At 43.2% G+C, this 20,072-nt stretch overlaps 1 protein-coding gene across 11 annotated transcripts in view; it reads left to right on the top strand.

Annotated features, from left to right (window-relative positions):
* Positions 1-228: 228 nt before the first annotated feature.
* The window catches only part of LOC126267947 (kinesin-like protein KIF21A), a 483,424-nt gene continuing 463,580 nt past the window's right edge, over positions 229-20,072 (top strand). For 5 of the 11 annotated variants that reach the window (XM_049973270.1, XM_049973265.1, XM_049973268.1 and 2 more), the window contains exon 1: positions 261-633. In XM_049973270.1, the coding sequence (XP_049829227.1) occupies positions 596-633 (38 nt within the window). In that variant the 5' untranslated portion in view covers positions 261-595. Of the gene's footprint in view, positions 634-20,072 lie in introns of all 11 variants that reach the window. The other 6 variants (XM_049973263.1, XM_049973264.1, XM_049973266.1 and 3 more) reach the window with 6 other exon arrangements.

The following is a 20,072-nucleotide window of genomic DNA, read 5'->3' as shown; positions in this document are numbered from 1 at the left end:
TTATTTATGTACTTTTATTTCATTGGTACCTACACGCAAATACTATTTTTTTTCTTTTTCATTTAACCTCAGTCCACCTCGTGTAAAATTAGTGTTTACTATTTTTCGGAAGATCCATTTGTATTGTTGCATACTCCTCGTCTTCTTCATCGATTTCTTTATTCGATAGTGACTGGCCTATCGATAGTGTGTATGAGCAGAGTATCGATAGCGCTGGGCGCCTTTATAGTCGTAGCGTCCGTCGAGCTGTGTTTATATCAGTTGTGAATGAAAGCACAAGGTGTCAACAACTCAGAGACTCAAATATTTTGATAATTCTAATATTTTCCTTTAAATGTTAAGAGAAAGTTTACAGATTGCCAGATTAACACCTAGCAGACATAATTTTTGTGTCATTGTGTAAAAATTTCTTAAAGAAATTAGATTTCAGTTCCGACAACAGCGTAGAACACAGCAAATGGTCTCAGTTAAAGGGATTATCGCCGTAAAATTACGCTGGGGAGAGCTTTAGTATTTGCTGAGCTCGAATAAATTGTGCAGAAGTTTCATGGCTGTGATTTTCGTAGTGTTAAACGTATAGCAGCAAACTGTCACGATGGGTGATGAAGATTCAAGTGTCAGAGTGGCGGTGAGGTAAGTTATCAGCTATTATTCTTGTGTGTCAATTATCTCTAGCATTCATTTAGTGTCTAACTACTACCGACGGTCTCTTACGTCTTCAGAAGTTCCACGAATCAGAAGTGTACAATTAATTAAGCGTAATTGAAGTAGTGGTTAAATGGTGCCGGTAACTCATCACTGTTCTTTATTGCAGTTATTTTTGCTATTATGATTACCCGTTAATGTTTTTATTTATTAGTCATTTCATTCAAGTCGCATTAAGTTTAATTTTACTCATATGTTGATCCTTATTGTTGATTGCTGTTTCGCCGCGTTCCATCTTTCAAATGATATCGTGTGTGGATGTGTAGGCAGTACATGCGCGCACTTGGCTTGCATACAGCACTGTGAACCGCAGCGAATTACAGAATCTATTTGTCATCGTTTAAGAACTCGTTTTCGCATATCGCTTCCGTGTAACGGGAATAAATTGTACGTGCTCGACTTAAACAGCGAAATCATTGAAACTTATGTATAAGTTTATTACTTTACATACAATCTGAGAATACTGGTACCATTTTCGTAGGCTGACATTGTTTTTTTTATCATCATTGATTGGTTCTTTGTCATTTTGTATTTCCGCGTGCATTCTAATTATACTATTCTTTAAGAAATTGTTTTAGAGAATGCGCCCATTTTACTAAATCTTATTGCGCATATCCTTTTCGAACTGATGTTAGTAGTCTTGTAATGAATGTAAGACGAATCACTTCAAAGTTTTAGTGTAGGTGCTGGCATTTGAGTCTCTGCAAGTATTGAATCGGCTATGCAGCACACAGTGTTAATATTTATATCTGCTGTTTTCACCCTCAATCGAAGAGAACCATCAGTGATTGATTAATAGTGTAAACCAGGGATGAAATATTCCGAAACTAATTAGTGACACAGGTATAAGGAGTCGTTACATATACCTAAAGAAAGACTCAATAGTAATAGAATGATTTTTATTAAAAAAGTTTCTTCCTCGTCAGTTAGTCTGGAGGTTGCGTTTCGAAAATTTTAACAAGGGTATGTTCTAGATCTTAGTAGTGGCATAACTCGAATGCAACGTTCTTAAAGAACGTCTGTTGTAGTTCAGCGACTTAAATTCCCAGAAGGCATTTACATGCATTCGTCAGATTTCGCTGGACAGAGCATTGTTGCCGATGGTGATGAGAAGCGCGCGGAGACGAACGGTGCCTACTTGTTACGATGTTTTTGCCATATACAACTTAAGATGTAGCTTCACAAAGTGCGACGTCAGATTAGAGCTTCCAAGGGCATGACAGGAACGATCATTCGAAACAAATTAGTCTAGTAACGTGGGCTCAAAAATATAAATTCCGTTAAGAGCTCTGAGCATTTCATTCTCAATACTGTCAAACGAATCTCGTCTTTGTCCCCATTGGTGCTATTACCACATAACCCGATAGAATGTGTAAGTGGAACAAGTAGTAACAATGAAAATGGAGGCCTGCTCAGATAGCTTGATGTTAAGGTTTCTGATCGCGAAAAGCACGAAATCTCAGATTCTAATCCCGGTCCGGCACAAATCATCACTAATCACGACATATTCATATATTTCTTCTCAGTTCAGCTCTTCTAAAATGTTCACCTCTCGTATGCAGCTTAATTCATCTCTTATCTATCCAGGTCATGCACTTTCAAGCTTTACTACTCGTTGATTTTAGTTCTTATTTTCACAGAAACTGGCAATTTGCTTTCAATGTTCCGAAATATAAAATTTTGCCGTGAGCAAAAACCCAAAGACATGATATCTTTATGGTATGCTATAGCGTGGAGTCCCAACTGCAATGATTTCACTCGTAGGAGTAAGAGCCTGCAAAGAGGATAGCGTATAGAACATTCGTGCCTCCCATACTATATAGAATGTTGCTCAAGTGTGGCACGGATGATCACGGGTTTGACTCGCAGGAGAGCGCCACCGAAATGCGAAAAACCTGAACTGGCCAGACCCTTGAAAGTAGACCCCAATATCCCACGAAAACTTACTAACAAAGTCTAAAGAACAAGTATTAAGTAAGGAATCAAGAAAAATAACGCAGCTCCCTATGTAATCCTCTTTTAGGTACCACGAAGATAACATTAATTACAACGCGCACATAGGCTTTTAAGCAGTGCGCTACTGCTTTGGTCATGAACATGTCCAGCGTTGACGCCCATTTTCAGGGTGTCTGGTGAAGAAAAGTTTCTCCCAATTCGAGCGATTTTTGGCCGGACTCCTTCTGAATGCTCCTCATATATTACAACAGACTTCGGCGAGCAGCCTCAGAGCAATAGAGTTCTCGAAGTTCCAGTGCATTTGGGCTGTGGAAAAGCTAGCATGCCACACACGTTTCCCGCTGTTAGGCCTGTGTCGGTAAACTTCATATTGTACGCGGCACGCTTGTAATGTTTGACTGATGAGACGGATTAAACAGGAATTTCACGTGTATTTAGCGAAACGTGATCTAAATCAGGAAGGTTTTATTTACAGGTGGTCGACGAAAATGGGTGAACACCAAAAATACAACATGTTAACATGCATAAATACGGTGTAGGTAAACCATTGGCATTCAAAACTACTTCTAGTCGTCTCTGAGTACATAAATACAGCTCCTGTGTGGTTTTTAAGGTAATCTTATGTCATTCCTCCTGCAAAATAGTGGTGAAGAAGACGGAAGTGGCTAGTGATTACGCACTCATCTCTTCGAAGTAGACCGCAATGCCTCAATAACATTGAAATCTGGTGACAGGGGTGACCAGGGGAGATGTGACAATTCATTGTCGTGTTCAGGAGCAGTCCTGGACGAAGCGAGCTGCCTGAATGGTGCTCTTCTGTCTTTGAGAACAGCGTCCCGTTGGGGAACAAACATTGTAGCTAAAATGGTCACACAATCGTTGGTAGACCTTGCACAATTACCATGGAATACCGCACTATGGCTGCCCAAAATAGCACCGAACCCCCGCCTTGCCTACGGCTGATGCACTCAGGCACAGAGTTGAAACAGCTAGTTCAGTTCGACTCGAGTTGGATAAGAGCAATTATTGCTGTTAGAGATGACTGGTCTGTACACAAAAATTTCGCAGCGTGCATACTTTGAAATTTAATAAAGTATTCTTACTGCTACATTGTGTGCATACAGGAAGCAAAATCACGTTATTTGCAATCCTACCTAGTTTTGCTGTTTTTATGATCAGAGGTATAAATTCAAGAGGACCAGGTTTTGTCTCAAGTTTAGAATAAATATCTACACTTCCAGCAAGCCCCAGTTTGGATTGGGGGTGAATTGTCTGTATCCCTACGAGGCTGTTCTCGGAGGCCACAGCTGTACACAGGGCCTGTACGTTCTTAGAGACTTGTGACGAAATGCAAAAGCACGTGCAGGGGATCGAAAATTTGTGTATAGTGTGGCAGCTGATACTTAACATAAATAAATGTGACATAATGCGCGTAAACAGATGAAAAGAACTAAGAGAACGGCGACCTGTGGCTGGAATGAATCACTGCCTTTAACTATCTAGGAATTTACGTTAGAAGCGATTTTAAATGAAACCATCACATAAATCTAGCCGAAGGGAAGACAAATGCTCGTTTAAAATTTTCTGAAGAAGCCTAAGTAAGCGTAATTCATGCTCGGTACAGATCACTCACAAGACCCTTTTCGAACAGTTTTTGATTATTGTTCGCTAGTCTGGGTCCCTAACGAAGTCGGGTTAACGGAAGAGATGAAAAAGACAAGTAGAGCTGGACGATTCGCCTCACGTTGTAGTCAGTATGAATTCAGCGGAAATGCTCAACTTGGTGCCATGGAAGACGTTACAAGAAAGACTATGTTCATCGTTGATTCGTATAAAACTCAGTGCCAGCATTACGAAATAAGTTGGCAAAATATTTTTGTATCCCGCCTGGAAGGCGGCGCGTGGGTCTGCTCCTGTAAACTGAAGGCTAGGCCAAATGTAGGGAGTTAGTAGGAGCAGGAAAAGGTGAAATTCTTCGGTACTATAATTAAAAGTGGTTTTACTATATAACAACCCGATACTTGAGTACATATATTGTAACTTAACTTTGGCTGAGATGAGCACGTAGGTCCGAAGCTGTACATCAATCAGACATCGGCTAGAAGGTACAAAGGCAAAATTTGTAGTGGCTCGCCCACTATGAAAATGAAACAATGTTGCTTGGTCGTCTGCTCTGAATCAAATGGGCTGAATCCGGAGCTGCGCTCGTAGAGTTGCACTGCGCCGGCTAGGGGGCGCTGTCGTCTGTGTCGCAATGCTAACCTAACAGAGCGCATCGTAGCTATCGATACCATAAATATACTACATCCACCTTTGTATATTTCATGCAACGATCAAGATGCCAAACGTAGTGTGTTCCGCCATACACCGGATGTCTTGACTATAGTGTTTCATTGGCTAGGGCAGCGCTTCATCAGCATCGTTGAAGAGGCACAGACAACCAATATAGAAGCCGTAGTTGTAAGACGCTAGTTGTGTTTGGCAAGGCTTGTAGTCCGCACGCTCAATAATCGCATCCCGAAACAAGTGTGTAACTCAGTGATCAGTGGGAGGCCAGAGGAAACGATTTAAGGACGCAGTTAAGGCTGACGTAAATGTGACACATTAATGTTGCCAAGTGTGAGACCTCAACCTTTCACAATTCATCCTGGAGATGACTAGTCCATCGCAGGGCCCTTAACTTTGAAGCGACCAGCCGCCCAACAGCGATTGAGAAGAGACTGCGTAGAAAAGAACATTCTGAGACGGAATGGAAGGAGAGGAATCAGCTCTACCTGGGATCGACCACTTGTCATCACTGCGGTAAACGGTGTACCTCTCACAGCCAACAGTGCCATCTCCTACGGACTTCCGGACTCACAGATGATTGGAAGACAAACGTACTCGACTATAACTGTTCGTTCTGATGTGATACAAATACAAGCTTAGTGGGAGCACTTTGTCCTTCCGTAGCGTGTGGAAAGCAAGCAATAAATAGATCTGATAACCGTTTAGTGCAGCCTGTCCAACAGTGTATACTTGCTTTCGTTGTATAATGGAACGTATTTGCAACACACCTCCTCTTAGAGCTCACACAGCATCTCTCCTGACTACGATTAGCTCAATTAGCGGTCTTCTCTATACAGCAATCTGTTAACGTACTCAGGGCAGGGCGATTGTCAGAAGAGGGGAACGGGGAATCGTGTAGCTGGCTATCAGTGTCGATCTTCTTGTTAAGTGCCGGCGCAGTGCCGATGGTACTGTTATCGACGACTGTGCCGCTAAAGCGGAGTTATTGAACGCAGTTTTCCGAAATTCCTTCACCAGGGAAGACGAATGGAATATTCCAGAATTTGAAACACGAACATCTGCTAGCATGAGTTTCTTAGAAGTAGATACCTTAGGGGTTGCGAAGCAACTCAAATCGCTTGATACGGGCAAGTCTTCAGGTCCAGATTGTATACCGATTAGGTTCCTTTCAGATTACGCTGATACTATAGCTCCCTACTTAGCACTCATATACAACCGCTCGCTCACCGATAGATCTGTACCTACAGATTGGAAAATTGCGCAGGTCGCACCAGTGTTCAAGAAGGGTAGTAGGAGTAATCCATTTAACTACAGACCTATATCATTGACGTCGGTTTGCAGTAGGGTTTTGGAGCATATACTGTATTCAAACATTATGAATCACCTCGAAGAGAACGATCTATTGACACGTAATCAGCATGGCTTCAGAAAACATCGCTCTTGTGCAACGCAGCTAACTCTTTATTCGCACGAAGTAATGGCCGCTATCGACAGGGGATCTCAAGTTGATTCCGTATTTCTAGATTTCCGGAAAGCTTTTGACACCGTTCCTCACAAGCGACTTCTAATCAAGCTGCGGAGCTATGGGGTATCGTCTCAGTTGTGCGACTGGATTCGTGATTTCCTGTCAGGAAGGTCGCAATTCGTAGTAATAGACGGCAAATCATCGAGTAAAACTGAAGTGATATCAGGTGTTCCCCAGGGAAGCGTCCTGGGACCTCTACTGTTCCTGATCTATATAAATGACCTGGGTGACAATCTGAGCAGTTCTCTTAGACTGTTCGCAGATGATGCTGTAATTTACCGTCTAGTAAGGTCATCCGAAGACCAGTATCAGTTGCAAAGCGATTTAGAAAAGATTGCTGTATGGTGTGTCAGGTGGCAGTTGACGCTAAATAACGAAAAGTGTGAGATGATCCACATGAGTTCCAAAAGAAATCCGTTGGAATACGATTACTCGATAAATAGTACAATTCTCAAGGCTGTCAATTCAACTAAGTACCTGGGTGTTAAAAATTACGAACAACTTCAGTTGGAAGGACCACATAGATAATATTGTCGGGAAGGCGAGCCAAAGGTTGCGTTTCATTGGCAGGACACTTAGAAGATGCAACAAGTCCACTAAAGAGACAGCTTACACTACACTCGTTCGTCCTCTGTTAGAATATTGCTGCGCGGTGTGGGATCCTTACCAGGTGGGATTGACGGAGGACATCGAGAGGGTGCAAAGAAGGGCAGCTCGTTTTGTATTATCGCGTTATAGAGGAGAGAGTGTGGCAGATATGATACACGAGTTGGGATGGAAGTCATTACAGCATAGACGTTTTTCGTCGCGGCGAGAGCTTTTTACGAAATTTCAGTCACCAACTTTCTCTTCCGAATGCGAAAATATTTTGTTGAGCCCAACCTACATAGGTAGGAATGATCATCAAAATAAAATAAGAGAAATCAGAGCTCGAACAGAAAGGTTTAGGTGTTCGTTTTTCCCGCTCGCTGTTCGGGAGTGGAATAGTAGAGAGATAGTATGATTGTGGTTCGATGAACCCTCTGCCAAGCACTTAAATGTGAATTGCAGAGTAGTCATGTAGATGTAGATGATGTAGATATAGAAATGTTAACGGAGGCCCTTCAGACTCTCATGACATCCATAAAGATTTAGTTTATGCTTCCAGATGGACTGTCAACAGTTGTCGCCGCCCTAAATATTCCATCCCGTTTCTCCGCGATTGCCTTTCAAGGATAGCTAACAATTACGAGTTATACGGAAATATGAATCGAAACTGGACTCCATCTTTATGAATCTGGGAATCTCGCAAGCCACAGACTTCAAGTGAAAGTGTAGCCTATCCTCTGTGCACATTGACCACGTTGTGACGGAACCCAAGGAGAAATTGGAGAAGGGCATGAAGGTTCAGGGAGAAGAAATAAGAGCTCTGAGGTTTGTCGTTGATATTTTATTTGTGTCAGAGTTGGAAGGCCCCGTACAGTGTCAGCGCGTCCATCTATGTTGACGTCTCGCAAGGACCGTCCTGTGGCACGGGTGATGTCTTCTCTTGTGATGTTGTACTTGCCACGAAGAAGCTTCCACATTTTGGCGAACAGGTCGTAATCCCACAGACTCATATCAGGTGAACACGGTGGATGTTCCAGTATCTCCAACCCCCACGTACAGCAGGAGCTCCTGCACGGTATTCGCAGTGTCGCATTGTGCGTTGTTATGAAGGACGATTGGATGCAGTGCCAGAATGTGCCGTCGCTTCCTTCTCAGTGTGGGGTGAAGGTGACGCCTCAAAAAATTCCAGAAGTAGGCTGCAGTGACCAGCTGCCCCGTCGGTACGACGTGATGCAAGATTAACGCATGTATATCATAAACCACAATAACCATCACTTCACGGCGCACTTTCTGTGGGCAAGGAGAACCCGCTTTAATCGTGGTTGACATGACGAATCGAAGGTTTTGTCCATACTGGCGATCCTTCCATGGGAGCCTTCACACATACTCCCCCCCACACACACACACACCTACCTGTGTCAGCGATTGAGCAACCTCTCTAGAAGTGCATAACGATGTCAATGTTGCACCTCGGTCATTGCGCGCAGTACCCAATGCCCAAAGGACGGCTCTTGACGAGACATCGACAGAGATAGAGACGCTAACGGTGTTCCACGCTTTCCATTTGTGCAGGGCGATTATTTTGAGGGCGTGTAATACGATGAACGTCTGTCAATGAAACCTTTGTGAACTATAGCAGTGTTACCAATATTTACATCCAACCTGTGTGAACAGATCACACAAGAGGAAAATAGCTCTTGAAATGTGGTGCTGAAGGAGACTGACTTTTAAAAGACGAGGATGGGATAATTAATTAGGAGGTAAATGTATGGCACAACTTGACTAAAAGATGAGGTCGTTGATATGACACACCTTGAGGCATCAAGGATGGAGGGTTCTGGAGGGAAGCGGGGGTAAGAATTGTAGAGGGAGACCAGGGGAGAGACGCACAGGATCGGTAAGCGTGAAGGGCTGTATCAGAGCAGAATTCGGACTTAAAACAACAACGGCGACGATGATGATGGCGACATAAAAAGTCGTAAATGTGATGGAAGAACATCAGCTGTTTGATGTCTACTGCTAGTTAAAGTCGTCTCCAGATTTGTCCGTGAATTACGGTCTGGCTCCGAACGCACCCACTGCATGTTCTCTAATGTGGAGTATGCCTTCGTCTCTTGTCTTATCCGTTTCAACGCAACAAAAAATGTTCTTGATCTGTTTACCACCCACTCGAGAGGGAGAGAGAGTGTGTATGTGTGTGAGAGAAACTGCTGAGGTCATCGGTCCCTAGACTTGAACACTACTTAAACTAACTTATGTCAAGAATAACACACACACACACACACACACACACACACACACACACACACACACACACACACACACACCCATGCCCGAGGGAGGACTCGACCCTTCGGTGGGAGGCCGCACGGCACCACCCACTCGTCTGTTTGCATATACTTTTATCCATTACAGTTTCATAAATGTTAACTACTCACAATGCACACTCTCATTTTTTGAAATTCTGATTCTTCAAGTAATTTCCAGTATACATCTATCCATTGCATGCTGAACAGCAACAGCCCTTATTTTTTATACAGGTTTTCGCATTATAGTCCTATATCGCTGACTTCAGTCTGTTACAAAATTACATGCTCACGCTCTATATCGACTGTGGTGAACGAAAATCTGCTCTGTAGAACCCATATAGGTCCCGTAAACATAGATTTTCCGAGACACAGCTCGGTTTGTTCGGCCATTTACAGGTCTTCTTTAACTGCGGGAAGGCATTAGACACAGTTCCGCACTGTGGTTTAGTGAACACCGATCGAGCTTACCTGGTATCGGACCAGATTAGTGACTGGACTGACGGCTTTGTAAGAGAGAAAACTCAGTACGTTATTCTTAATAAGACTAAAGCGACAGATGTCTAGATAATTTATTGAATACCACAAGGGGGGTGTTACGGGACCAGTACTGTTTACACTGTGTATAAATGATCTAGTGGATAACGTCGATATCTCCATGAGCTTTTTGTAGGCGATACTGTTGTCTTGGCAACACCAGAAGACTAGCGAAATGCAGGAAAACCTAGGGAGGACCGATTATAATTGGTACATGGACTGGCAGTTGACCCTGAGCGTAAATAAATGACACATATCGCGTTACCTTCAGATGAAGAGATCTATTACTGTTTCACTACTCTGTCGGCGCAAAATCACTGGAAACAATGACAACCGCAAAATACCTAGGGGCGATCGAATGTGGAATCACCACATAAAACTAATTGTTAGAAAAACAGAAGCCAGGCCGAGATTCATTGGAAGACTTAAGTAAATTTAAGCCATATGCAAAAATAAGGCTTACAAAACGTTTGTCGAGTGGTTTCGCAGAATTTGTTTGCCTGTTTTAGACCCTTACCAAGTAGGATTAACATAGAAGACAGAAGATCTAACGAAGAGCGGCACGTTTCGGCAGGGGATTGTTTTCTTGGCGAGAGGGCTAAACGGAGTTACTTTACGAACTCCGCTGTTAGTCGCTACAAGAGAGGCGTTGTGTTATCACCGAGAGCGTTGCTGTTGAAATTCCAGGAACGTGTGTGCGTACAAGAGTCGGGCTAATATTACTTCTTCCGACGTATGTCTCGCGAAATGGCCATGACAACAAAATAAGACAAATTAAAACTCACACGAAAGTTCATAGGCAGTGTTCTTACTAGGTACCATTCGCGAATGAAACAGATAAGGGGCGAAATGGTAGTTGATTTTTCCCTTGAAGTATTTTTTTGTAGCAAATCATGTCTGTTTGTATAATGCTTGATATGCCCTAAACATTGCATCTTTCGGCATTTCACTATCTTGATTAATGTAGGTGTTGTGTTCGTTCTCTGTGTCCAAGGTATTCTCGGGATCCGCCTATAAAAGCCACAAGTCAAAGGCTTCCAGCTTCTTCATGTTTTTATTTTAGGTCCATATCTCCACCCCATATAGGAGGACAGAATAAACAAAGCAGTGCAAAGCTCTGATCTCTGTTCTTAGTTAGGTTATGGATTTTGAAGACAACACTCATTTTTTAAACACACTTTTGTTTTCCCGTTGAGAATCTTGGTTTCCTGCGAGTTACCCCAATTTTCATTTATTGTGGTTTCAAGGTACTTATAGCGTTTTGCCCTTTCTAATAAGGTGGCCTACTTACTGTCTTTGTACAAAATATGAATATGAATGTTACCAGAACGTGCCAGGCGCGTCGCATTGACTGAAGATCTAATTTCGGTTTGGGTTCGATCCCGGCCAATCAATGGCGCTAACCGTATAAATTGCATTTTTCATATCTATTGCGTAAGTTACAGAATCTCTGTGGTACAGGTCGTTCATTCCTCGAGGTTCTCGATCTGGCCGTAACTGATTGGAGACCCCGTGGTGAACTCGACTCGGGATCTTTGCCTTTCGCGGGCAAGTGCTCTACCATCTGAGCTAGCCAAACACGACTCACGACCCGTCCTCACAGCTTCAGTTCTGCCGGGACGTAATGAAGAGGTCTGTTGATGCACAAATTCCTACACCAGCAACACTTTAGCAATTATGGACGTCTGGAGAGGCAGCATGGCTAAGTATTTCTGCAGGGGCTTCCAACGACTTGATGAGTATATGCCACGTCGAGTTACTGCACTATGCCGGGCAAAAGGAGGCCAGACGCGATATTAGGTTTCCCATGAATTTTGTCACCTCAGTGTATTTTACACATAAACTGATTTGTAAAGTAATCAGGCGCTTGAAGCTGTTTCATACACGGGAGTTGAGGTTTGCAGGTGTTTTCCTGACGCCATACATTCAAGACAGCGGCGATGTGACTCAGGCAGACCTAGATCGCCGACTGTGGCTCTGCGGAAGCGACGTGACGTCCGTTCGGCAAGCACTTGTGGCCGTCGTGCGCTGCGGTTTATGCTTGTGGGGACAAAGTCCCTGCGATTCAAGACCCACCCCAAACACTGTTGACCTCGAAACACGAATTCTTTTGTGGTGTGAGATAAGCTATGAGCTATTTTCCCTTGCGTCATTTCACATTAGAAATCGTTAACTTGCGACGTGTTGCCACGTTCGCTGCCCATGTCTGAAACAGATGGCTCAGGTGTCGGGTCTACACTCGCGCCGCCAACAGCATCATTCGAGCGTCATAATTCGCAAATCTTGAAATAAAACAACCCTAACCGTAACCTTACTCTATTCACTTTGTACAAAACCACTTAGCAGAAAATGGAAAACTTTAATATTTCCTACACGCTTGCCGTAAAACAGTACGACGTTCCATATAAAATTAAGTTGGTAATGTACTCATTCAGGGGGTTGTGTTAGGGATATTAACGACGAACACTTACAGGAAACTCCGTTTAGTCTACTTTAACCGCCCAGGGGTTTCCTAGCTACGTACAGCACCTGTAATAAGTGGTGCCGGGAAGTGGTAACGTCCGTGGCTCTTTGTGGCTATTGCGAAAGGTAGTTTCATACGGAGAGATAACTACAATATAAAATAGTTGCTAGATGCAGAACGATATGTTAAGACTGGCGGATGACCCCCAACACACTACTCCGTCCAGACAGGCCTCTGAAGACCCAACAGGATCGATCGACTGCCGTGTCACCGTCAGCCGATATGCCTCACTGGATGCCATGTATTCAGCTCACCGCTCTCCCGGCCGTTGTTAATTTTCGTGACCGGCGCCCCCTCTTCTCAGTCAAGTAGTTCCTCAGCTGACCTCACAAGAGCTGAGTGCGCCCCACTTGCTAACAGCGCTCGGAAACCCACATGGTCGCCCACCCAAATATTAGCCAAGCCTGACAACGCTTACCGTCGGAGATCTGACGGGAATCGGTGCTATCACTGCTGTAAGGGCACGAGTACAAATGGAACAAAAATGAATAAAAAACGATAACTGCCCTTCAAAATAGTCCCCCAGTGGATCAAGACAGCGTTGCTAACGACGGGAAAGGCGCTGAATGTCACTAACATTGCCATCATTCTATGCCACCTGCCACCGAAATAGTGTGAGGATGCCCTGTTTGCAAAGCGCCTCCCACACAATTGTTTCTTCAGTTGTGGAATGAGGTCGGAGTCCCACGCATTCGCATCTAGTGCGTAGGACGGGCGGGGGAGGATTTCCCACCCCAACGCTGTAAACTATTTTCGATGACATCAGCTGTGTGGGCTGCAGTGTTATCATGCAGTAGCACTGCATTACCCAGCAGTGCCGTAAGTTTTCGCCGTCACCCACAGCTGCTCGTAGTTCCACGTGACAGTGAGTAGCATTTCTGCCAGCGAGAAAGGCAATTTTCACGTGTGCTTGCTGTTCCACTCTGCTTACATCCATTTTGTAGCACGGTCAAGCTCTCGCACTGAATGTTTCAGGACCTGGCACCGAGCCACCCTCACATGCGGCAGGAGTCTGTCGGTTGACTTCGGTACTATTGCCGCAGAATGTCGACAGTATTTATTGCGATTACAGCGATGCTACATGTTCGCACGATATACGATTGTTTCCATGACTTACGGAATGATTATCGTAGAATACATCCTCCAAGGATATAGAATACGAAACCTTTTAACTGAACGGTTCTTGAGGATTGTATTTCCTTTTCGGAAATTGTATCAAGTTTTGGATGATTCAAAGAAGAGCTATTGGTCCCGAGTTTACTCAGTCCGAGTGCATCACACAAAACGTTTACTGTGCAAGCTAAGCACTGTGAATTACAAAAAGTTTCCTCTTAAAACGTGGAGAGCCGCCCAGGAATCGTATTGCTTCCTCTTTCCATAAACACCACTTAATGATCGCGGTGGGAAAATTAAAGAAATTTGGTCTTTTGTAGAGGCTTGCCGACAGTTGTTTTTCTAAGCGCCATCGACGAATAGAATAGAAAGAGCTAGCTTATCCTACTGGCATCTCCGTTCTGCTGGCACAAATGCTACACAGTGTCATGCGGAACTGCAAGCAACTGTGAGTGACGGCGAAAACGTCTGTCACTGCTGGGTAACGCAATCATACTGCGTGATAACGCGAAAGCATTGTACTATACACAGCCAATTAAAGAACTGATTGACCATAAGCGGCAAACATACTGCCTCCCTACAATGGTGGTACGACAGTTCCATTTTCTTGCATCTGAGTACCCAGCAACCGTTACTTGCGAGGACCAGTGGCATTGTAGGTCGGCGCTGCCCTCGGGCGTCTTCGTGCTAAAAAAAGTGGTTTGCCGCACTCCAGCTTTTCATCACCATGCGCCACTGACCAACCACAGAAGTAGCTGCTAATGCGGCTCGTAAAGTCTTATTTGCCTTCATTTTATAAAACTCAGTGCGGAGTCTCAGTAACTGAGATTTAACTATGAGTTGTGTTAATGACTGTTTCAAATGTTTGTGAATTCCTAAGGGACCAAACTGCTGAGGTCATCGGTCCCTAGACTTACACACTACTTAAACTAACTTCAGTTTACCTATGAGATGGTCTGCTTACAGTTTCCTTACGTGTATAAATTTGTCCAGGCGCACTTAACTCGATAGCCACCATACGATCGAACTGAGTATATTCGCAGATATTTCATGCGTCAAGAATTTGCGTGTAAAAGAATTCAGCACCTTATACTAGACGTCGAATGTTCAATAGAAACGAAATTATCATCTGCGCCCCGTTCAGACACTAACTGTACAATAAACGTAAACGATTTGGGTGCACATTACTAGGCTGCTCGCTGACGATGATTCTTTCTACAGGCAAAGTGTCGACACAGAAATGCAGAAAGATTTGAACCACGTTTCCATTTGGTGTAGAGGTAATGCCCACAACAAAGAGAAAAAGTCCGATACTTTTCGATTACAAAATTAGGGACTTATTTTCAATCCCATCGTATCGTTTAAGTATTTAGGGTTGTTGTGTTGTGGTCTTCAGTCCAGAGACTTGGTTTGATGCAGCTCTCGATGCTACTCTATCCTGTGCAAGCTTCTTCATCTCCCAGTACCTACTGCAACCTACATCCTTCTGAATCTGCTTAGTGTATTCATCTCTTGGTCTCCCTCTACGATGTATTACCCTCCACGCTGCCCTCCCTCCAGTACTAAATTGGTGATCCCTTGATGCTTCAGAACATGCCCTACTAACCGATCCCTTCTTCCAGTCAAGTTGTGCCAAAAACTCCTCCCCAATTCTATTCAATACCTTCTCATTAGTTATGTGACCTACCCATCTTATCTTCAGCATTCTTGTGTAGCGCTACATTTCGAAAGCTTCTATTCTCTTTTTGTCCAAACTATTTATCGTCCACGTTTCAGTCCCATACATGGCTACACTCCATACAAATACTTTCAGAAACGATTTCCTGACATTTAAATCTATACTCGTTGATAACAAATTTCTCTTTAGAAACGTTTTCCTTACCATTGCCAGTCTACATTTTATATCCTCTCTACTTCGACCATCATCAGTTATTTTGCTCCTCAAATAGCAAAACTCCTTTACTACTTTAAGTGTCTCATTTCCTAACCTAATTCCCTCAGCATCACCCGACTTAATTCGACTACATTCCATCATCCTCGTTTTGCTTTTGTCGATGGTCTTCTTATATCCTCCTTACAAGACGCTGTCCATTCCGTTCAACTGCTCTTCCAGATCCTTTGCTGTCTCTGACAGAATTACAGTGTCATCGGCGAACATCAAAGTTTTTATTTCTTCTCCATGGATTTTAATTCCTACTCCTAATTTTTCTTTTGTTTCCTTTACTGCTTGTCAATATACAGATCAAATAACATCGGGGAGAGGTTACAACCCTGTCTCACTCCCTTCCCAACCACTGCGTCCCTCGACTCTTATAACTGCCATCTGGTTTCTGTACAAATTGCAAATAGCTTTTCACTCCCTGTATTTTACGCCTGCCACCTTTAGAATTTGAAAGAGAGTATTCCAGCCAACATTGTCAAAAGCTTTCTCCAAGTCTACAAATGCCATAAATGTAGGTTTGCATTTCCTTAATCTACCTTCTAAGATAAGTCGTAGGGTCAGTATTACCTCCCGTGTTCCAACATTTCTGCGTAATCCAAACTGATCTTCGCCGATGTCGGGTTCTACCAGCTTTTCCATTCGTCTGTAAAGAATTCGCGTTAGTATTTTGCAGCTGTGACTTATTAAACTGATAGTTCGGTAAGTTTCACATGTGTCAACGTCTGCTTTCTTTGGGATTGGAATTACTATATTCTTCTTGAAGTCCTAGGGTATTTCGCCTGTCTCATACATCTTGCTCGCCAGATGGTAGAGTTTTGTCAGGACTGGCTCTCCCAAGGCCGTCAGTAGTTCTAATGGAATGTAGTCTACTCCCGGGGCCTTGTTTCGACTCAGGTCTTTCAGTGCTCTGTCAAACGCAATATCATATCTCCCATTTCGTCTTCATCTACATCCTCTTCCATTTCCATAATATTGTCCTCAAGTACATCGCCCTTGTATAGACCCTCTATATACTCCTTCCACCTTTCTGCTTTCCCTTCTTTGCCTAGAACTGGGTTTCCATCTGAGCTCTGGATATTCATACAAGTGGTTCTCTTTTCTCCAAAGGCCTCTTTAATTTTCCTGTAGGCAGTATCTGTCTTACCCTAGTGAGATAAGCCTCTACATCCTTGCATTTGTCCTTTAGCTATCCCTGCTTAGCCATTTTACACTGATTTTTGAGACGTTTGTATTCCTTTTTACCTGATTCATTTACTGCTTTTTTATATTTTCTCCTTTCATCAATTAAATTCAATATTTCTGCTGTTACCCGAGGATTTGTACTAGCCCTCGTCTTTTTAACTACTTGATCCTCTGCTGCCTTCACTACTTCATCCCTCAGAGCTACCCATTCGTCTTCTACTGTATTTGTTTCCCCAATTCCTGTCAACTGTTCCCTAATGTTCTCCCTGAAACTCTGTACAACCTCTGGTTTAGTCAATATATCCAGGTCCCATCTCCTTAAATTCCCACCTTTTTGCAGTTTCTTCAGTTTTAATCTAAAGTTCATAACCAATAGGTTGTGGTCAGAGTCCACATCTGCCCCTGGAAATGTCTTACATTTTAAAACCTGGTTCCTAAATCTCTGTCTTACCATTATATAATCTATCTGATACCTTCTAGTATCTCCAGGATTCTTCCATGTATACAATCTTCTTTTATGTTTCTTGAACCAAGTGTTAGCTATGATTAAGTTATGCTCTGTGCATTATGTGCATTAAACTGATTGTTCGGTAATTTTCACATCTGTAACACCAGCTTTCTTTGGGACTGGAGGTTAATACTAAAAAAAGATATGAGATGGGACAAAAATGTAGTAGGAAAGGCGAATGGAATACTTGGATTTTTTAAGTTATAATAAAGTGCAACGCAACTGAAAAAAAGAGAAAGGCAGCTGTGCAGCCTGTTTTACAGTTCTGCTACAACGTTTGGATTCTGTGCTAAGTAGGTATGATAAAAGGCATCGTGAATACAGAAAAGCGTTGGTGAGACTATAACGGGTCAGTATAGCTTACACGAAAATGTAACGGAGATGCCCAGGGAATTTAATGGTAATCTTTAGAAGGACGACAAGTGAAATCCTGTTGCGTGTATTTAGACCCCCCGCATTCGAGTCAACTTCTGTTGCCTATAATGTACATCTCGCAGAGGAAGTAGACTGGAGCATATGAAGAGTCATATCAGCAATCACTTTTCTTCGCTCAGTTCGCAAATGTAACAAGATTGAAAATCGCCAACAATGGTAGGAAGCACACTGGACCATGTACTATACAGTGGCTTGCGAAATGTATACGTAATTGTACATGATTTCCGAGAAGCTCCCGAACAGCTCTTGACTTTGTGCAGTTTGGGAAATATACATGCGTTTTTAGGGGCTCTACTTTAAAGTAGTAGTACATGAATTTTGCTTTTTGGCAGGCAAAATAACTGATGATGATGGCCGTAGAGGATATAAAATGAAGTCTGGCAATGGCAAGAAATGCGTTTCTGCAGAACAGATAGATGTTAATGTCGAATGTAGAGTTTGTGTTCAGAAGTCTTTCCGAAAGGTATTTGTGTGGAGTGTAGGCATGTGTGAAAGTGAAACATGGACGATAAACGGTTGAGAGAAGAAGAAAATAGTAGCTTTTGAAATATAGAGCTATAGAAGAATGTTGGAGTTTAGATGGGTGGATCACGTAACTAACGAGGGACTAGTGAATAGAACTGGGGAGAGAAGAAATTTGTGGCACAACCTCACTAGAAGAAGAGCTCGGTTGCCAAGACACATTGTGAGACATCAAGGAATCAAGTTTATGGAGGGAGGTGTGGGGAGTAAAAATTGTAGAGGGAGACCCAGAGATGAATACAGTAAACAGATTCAATAGGATATAGATTGTAGGAGTTATTCGGAGATAGTCTTACACAGGATAAAATAGTGTGGAGAACTCCATCAAACCAGTGTTCGGACTGAAGTCAACAACAGGAACACTTTGAAGCTGACGAAAAGCATTGTATTCATTTTTTTCTTGTTGTTTGAGGTGCGAAGTCATGGCTGATATTACAGGACACGTCTGTACTATTGGGGAGCGATTAGTGGCGTGTATATAGATGTCCGAACGTCCACAGACAGGACAAGCAATGAAAGACATAATGAGAGCTTATATAATCCTCTTTGGATTTGCTTGATTGAAAGACACGTTGTTTTGTTTCAGGCGCTGTCAAAGACAGTCTGCCTGGCAGATGTAAAAAGAGGGAAGACACGTACACTATCAACTGAACAGTTTGCAATGAAATCCATTCGCAAATGACCAGCTGAACTTAAAATACTGCGAACAACAGTGTATACACGCTTTTAAAGAAATTAGAAAATGGAAAGTTTGTGAATGAATCATCCGAGAACGGCGTGGATCAGTGCATAGCAGCCTGCCGTACTTTGTTGGTACAGTTTCCAAATGTCGTGTCGCGCTTGCTTTCTGAGGCGTGCGAGATTTGTTGTATGTAGTTCACACAGAAGGATCGTAATCCGCCTGGATAGCCGCGTGTCTGAACGCGACACTTCCGGGATTCGGACAGGCGAGCCTTACTGTATCAAATCTGGCATGCGGATTTCGGACGAGAGCTGTGGTTTTTAAGTGGTTTTCCACATCCATCTAGGTAAATACTGAGCTGGTAATCACGTCCCGCCATAGACACACGGTACACAGACATTTAGAACAAGGGTAGTGTAATGGCCAGCATACCTGCCTAGTAAGCAAGGAGACCGGGGTTCAAAACCCGGGCATGACACAAATTTTAATTCATTTCTTCAGCTTTTATTATTATCGCAGATATAGAACAACGTCCTTGCACTGCAGTGTGAGATTTAATCTAGACGGAGACAGATGAGCTACTCACATTCCGTCACGGGAGAGTGGTGCCGTCAGGAAGGCCATCTGGCCATGCACTGTCAAGAACACTTCCCCATATAACGCCGCAGAGAAAACGGGAAAAGGCAACGAACGAACAACAACGACACAAGAGCATTATAGTTTCCGTCATACGAAAATTCCCGTTTTGTGCCATAGACGGCAAAGTATCCGCTTCAAGTTATATGGGCGGACTTGTCATTTTATTTGGACATGTTTCTAAGTTGTTTACGTACTCGAAGACGGGAGTCGTGCTCATGTGCGGTTACAGCACGGCGGAGCACCACCAGACTTTGCAAGTCAGGTGCCTGAGTTCATGATGAACAATGTCGAGGCCGCATTATTGGGCGTGATTCAGCAACAGCTCCAGCCCCATTGAAGTAGTCACAACATAGTTCGAACGTTACTATGCCAAATACTTGATTACGGGGCATAATCAAATACCGTGTGGCTCAACATCTGTACTAATGACGAATGAATAATTGAGCAAATTACTAGTGAAGCCCTCCGAAGCATAATTCCTGAGATGCTCCGCAAGATGGCGAGTAGGATGTGGAGGCATATATATCTTTGTGTAAGCTCCCGTGTTTCCACAGCCACCGTATATATACTGTTTACACGTAAACACTACAAATACAACCTACGGTTTTGACCCAGGAGT

This window comes from Schistocerca gregaria, chromosome 4, assembly GCF_023897955.1.
Source record: "Schistocerca gregaria isolate iqSchGreg1 chromosome 4, iqSchGreg1.2, whole genome shotgun sequence".
Lineage (NCBI taxonomy): Eukaryota > Metazoa > Arthropoda > Insecta > Orthoptera > Acrididae > Schistocerca > Schistocerca gregaria.
This window is presented reverse-complemented; position numbering and strand designations above follow the sequence as displayed.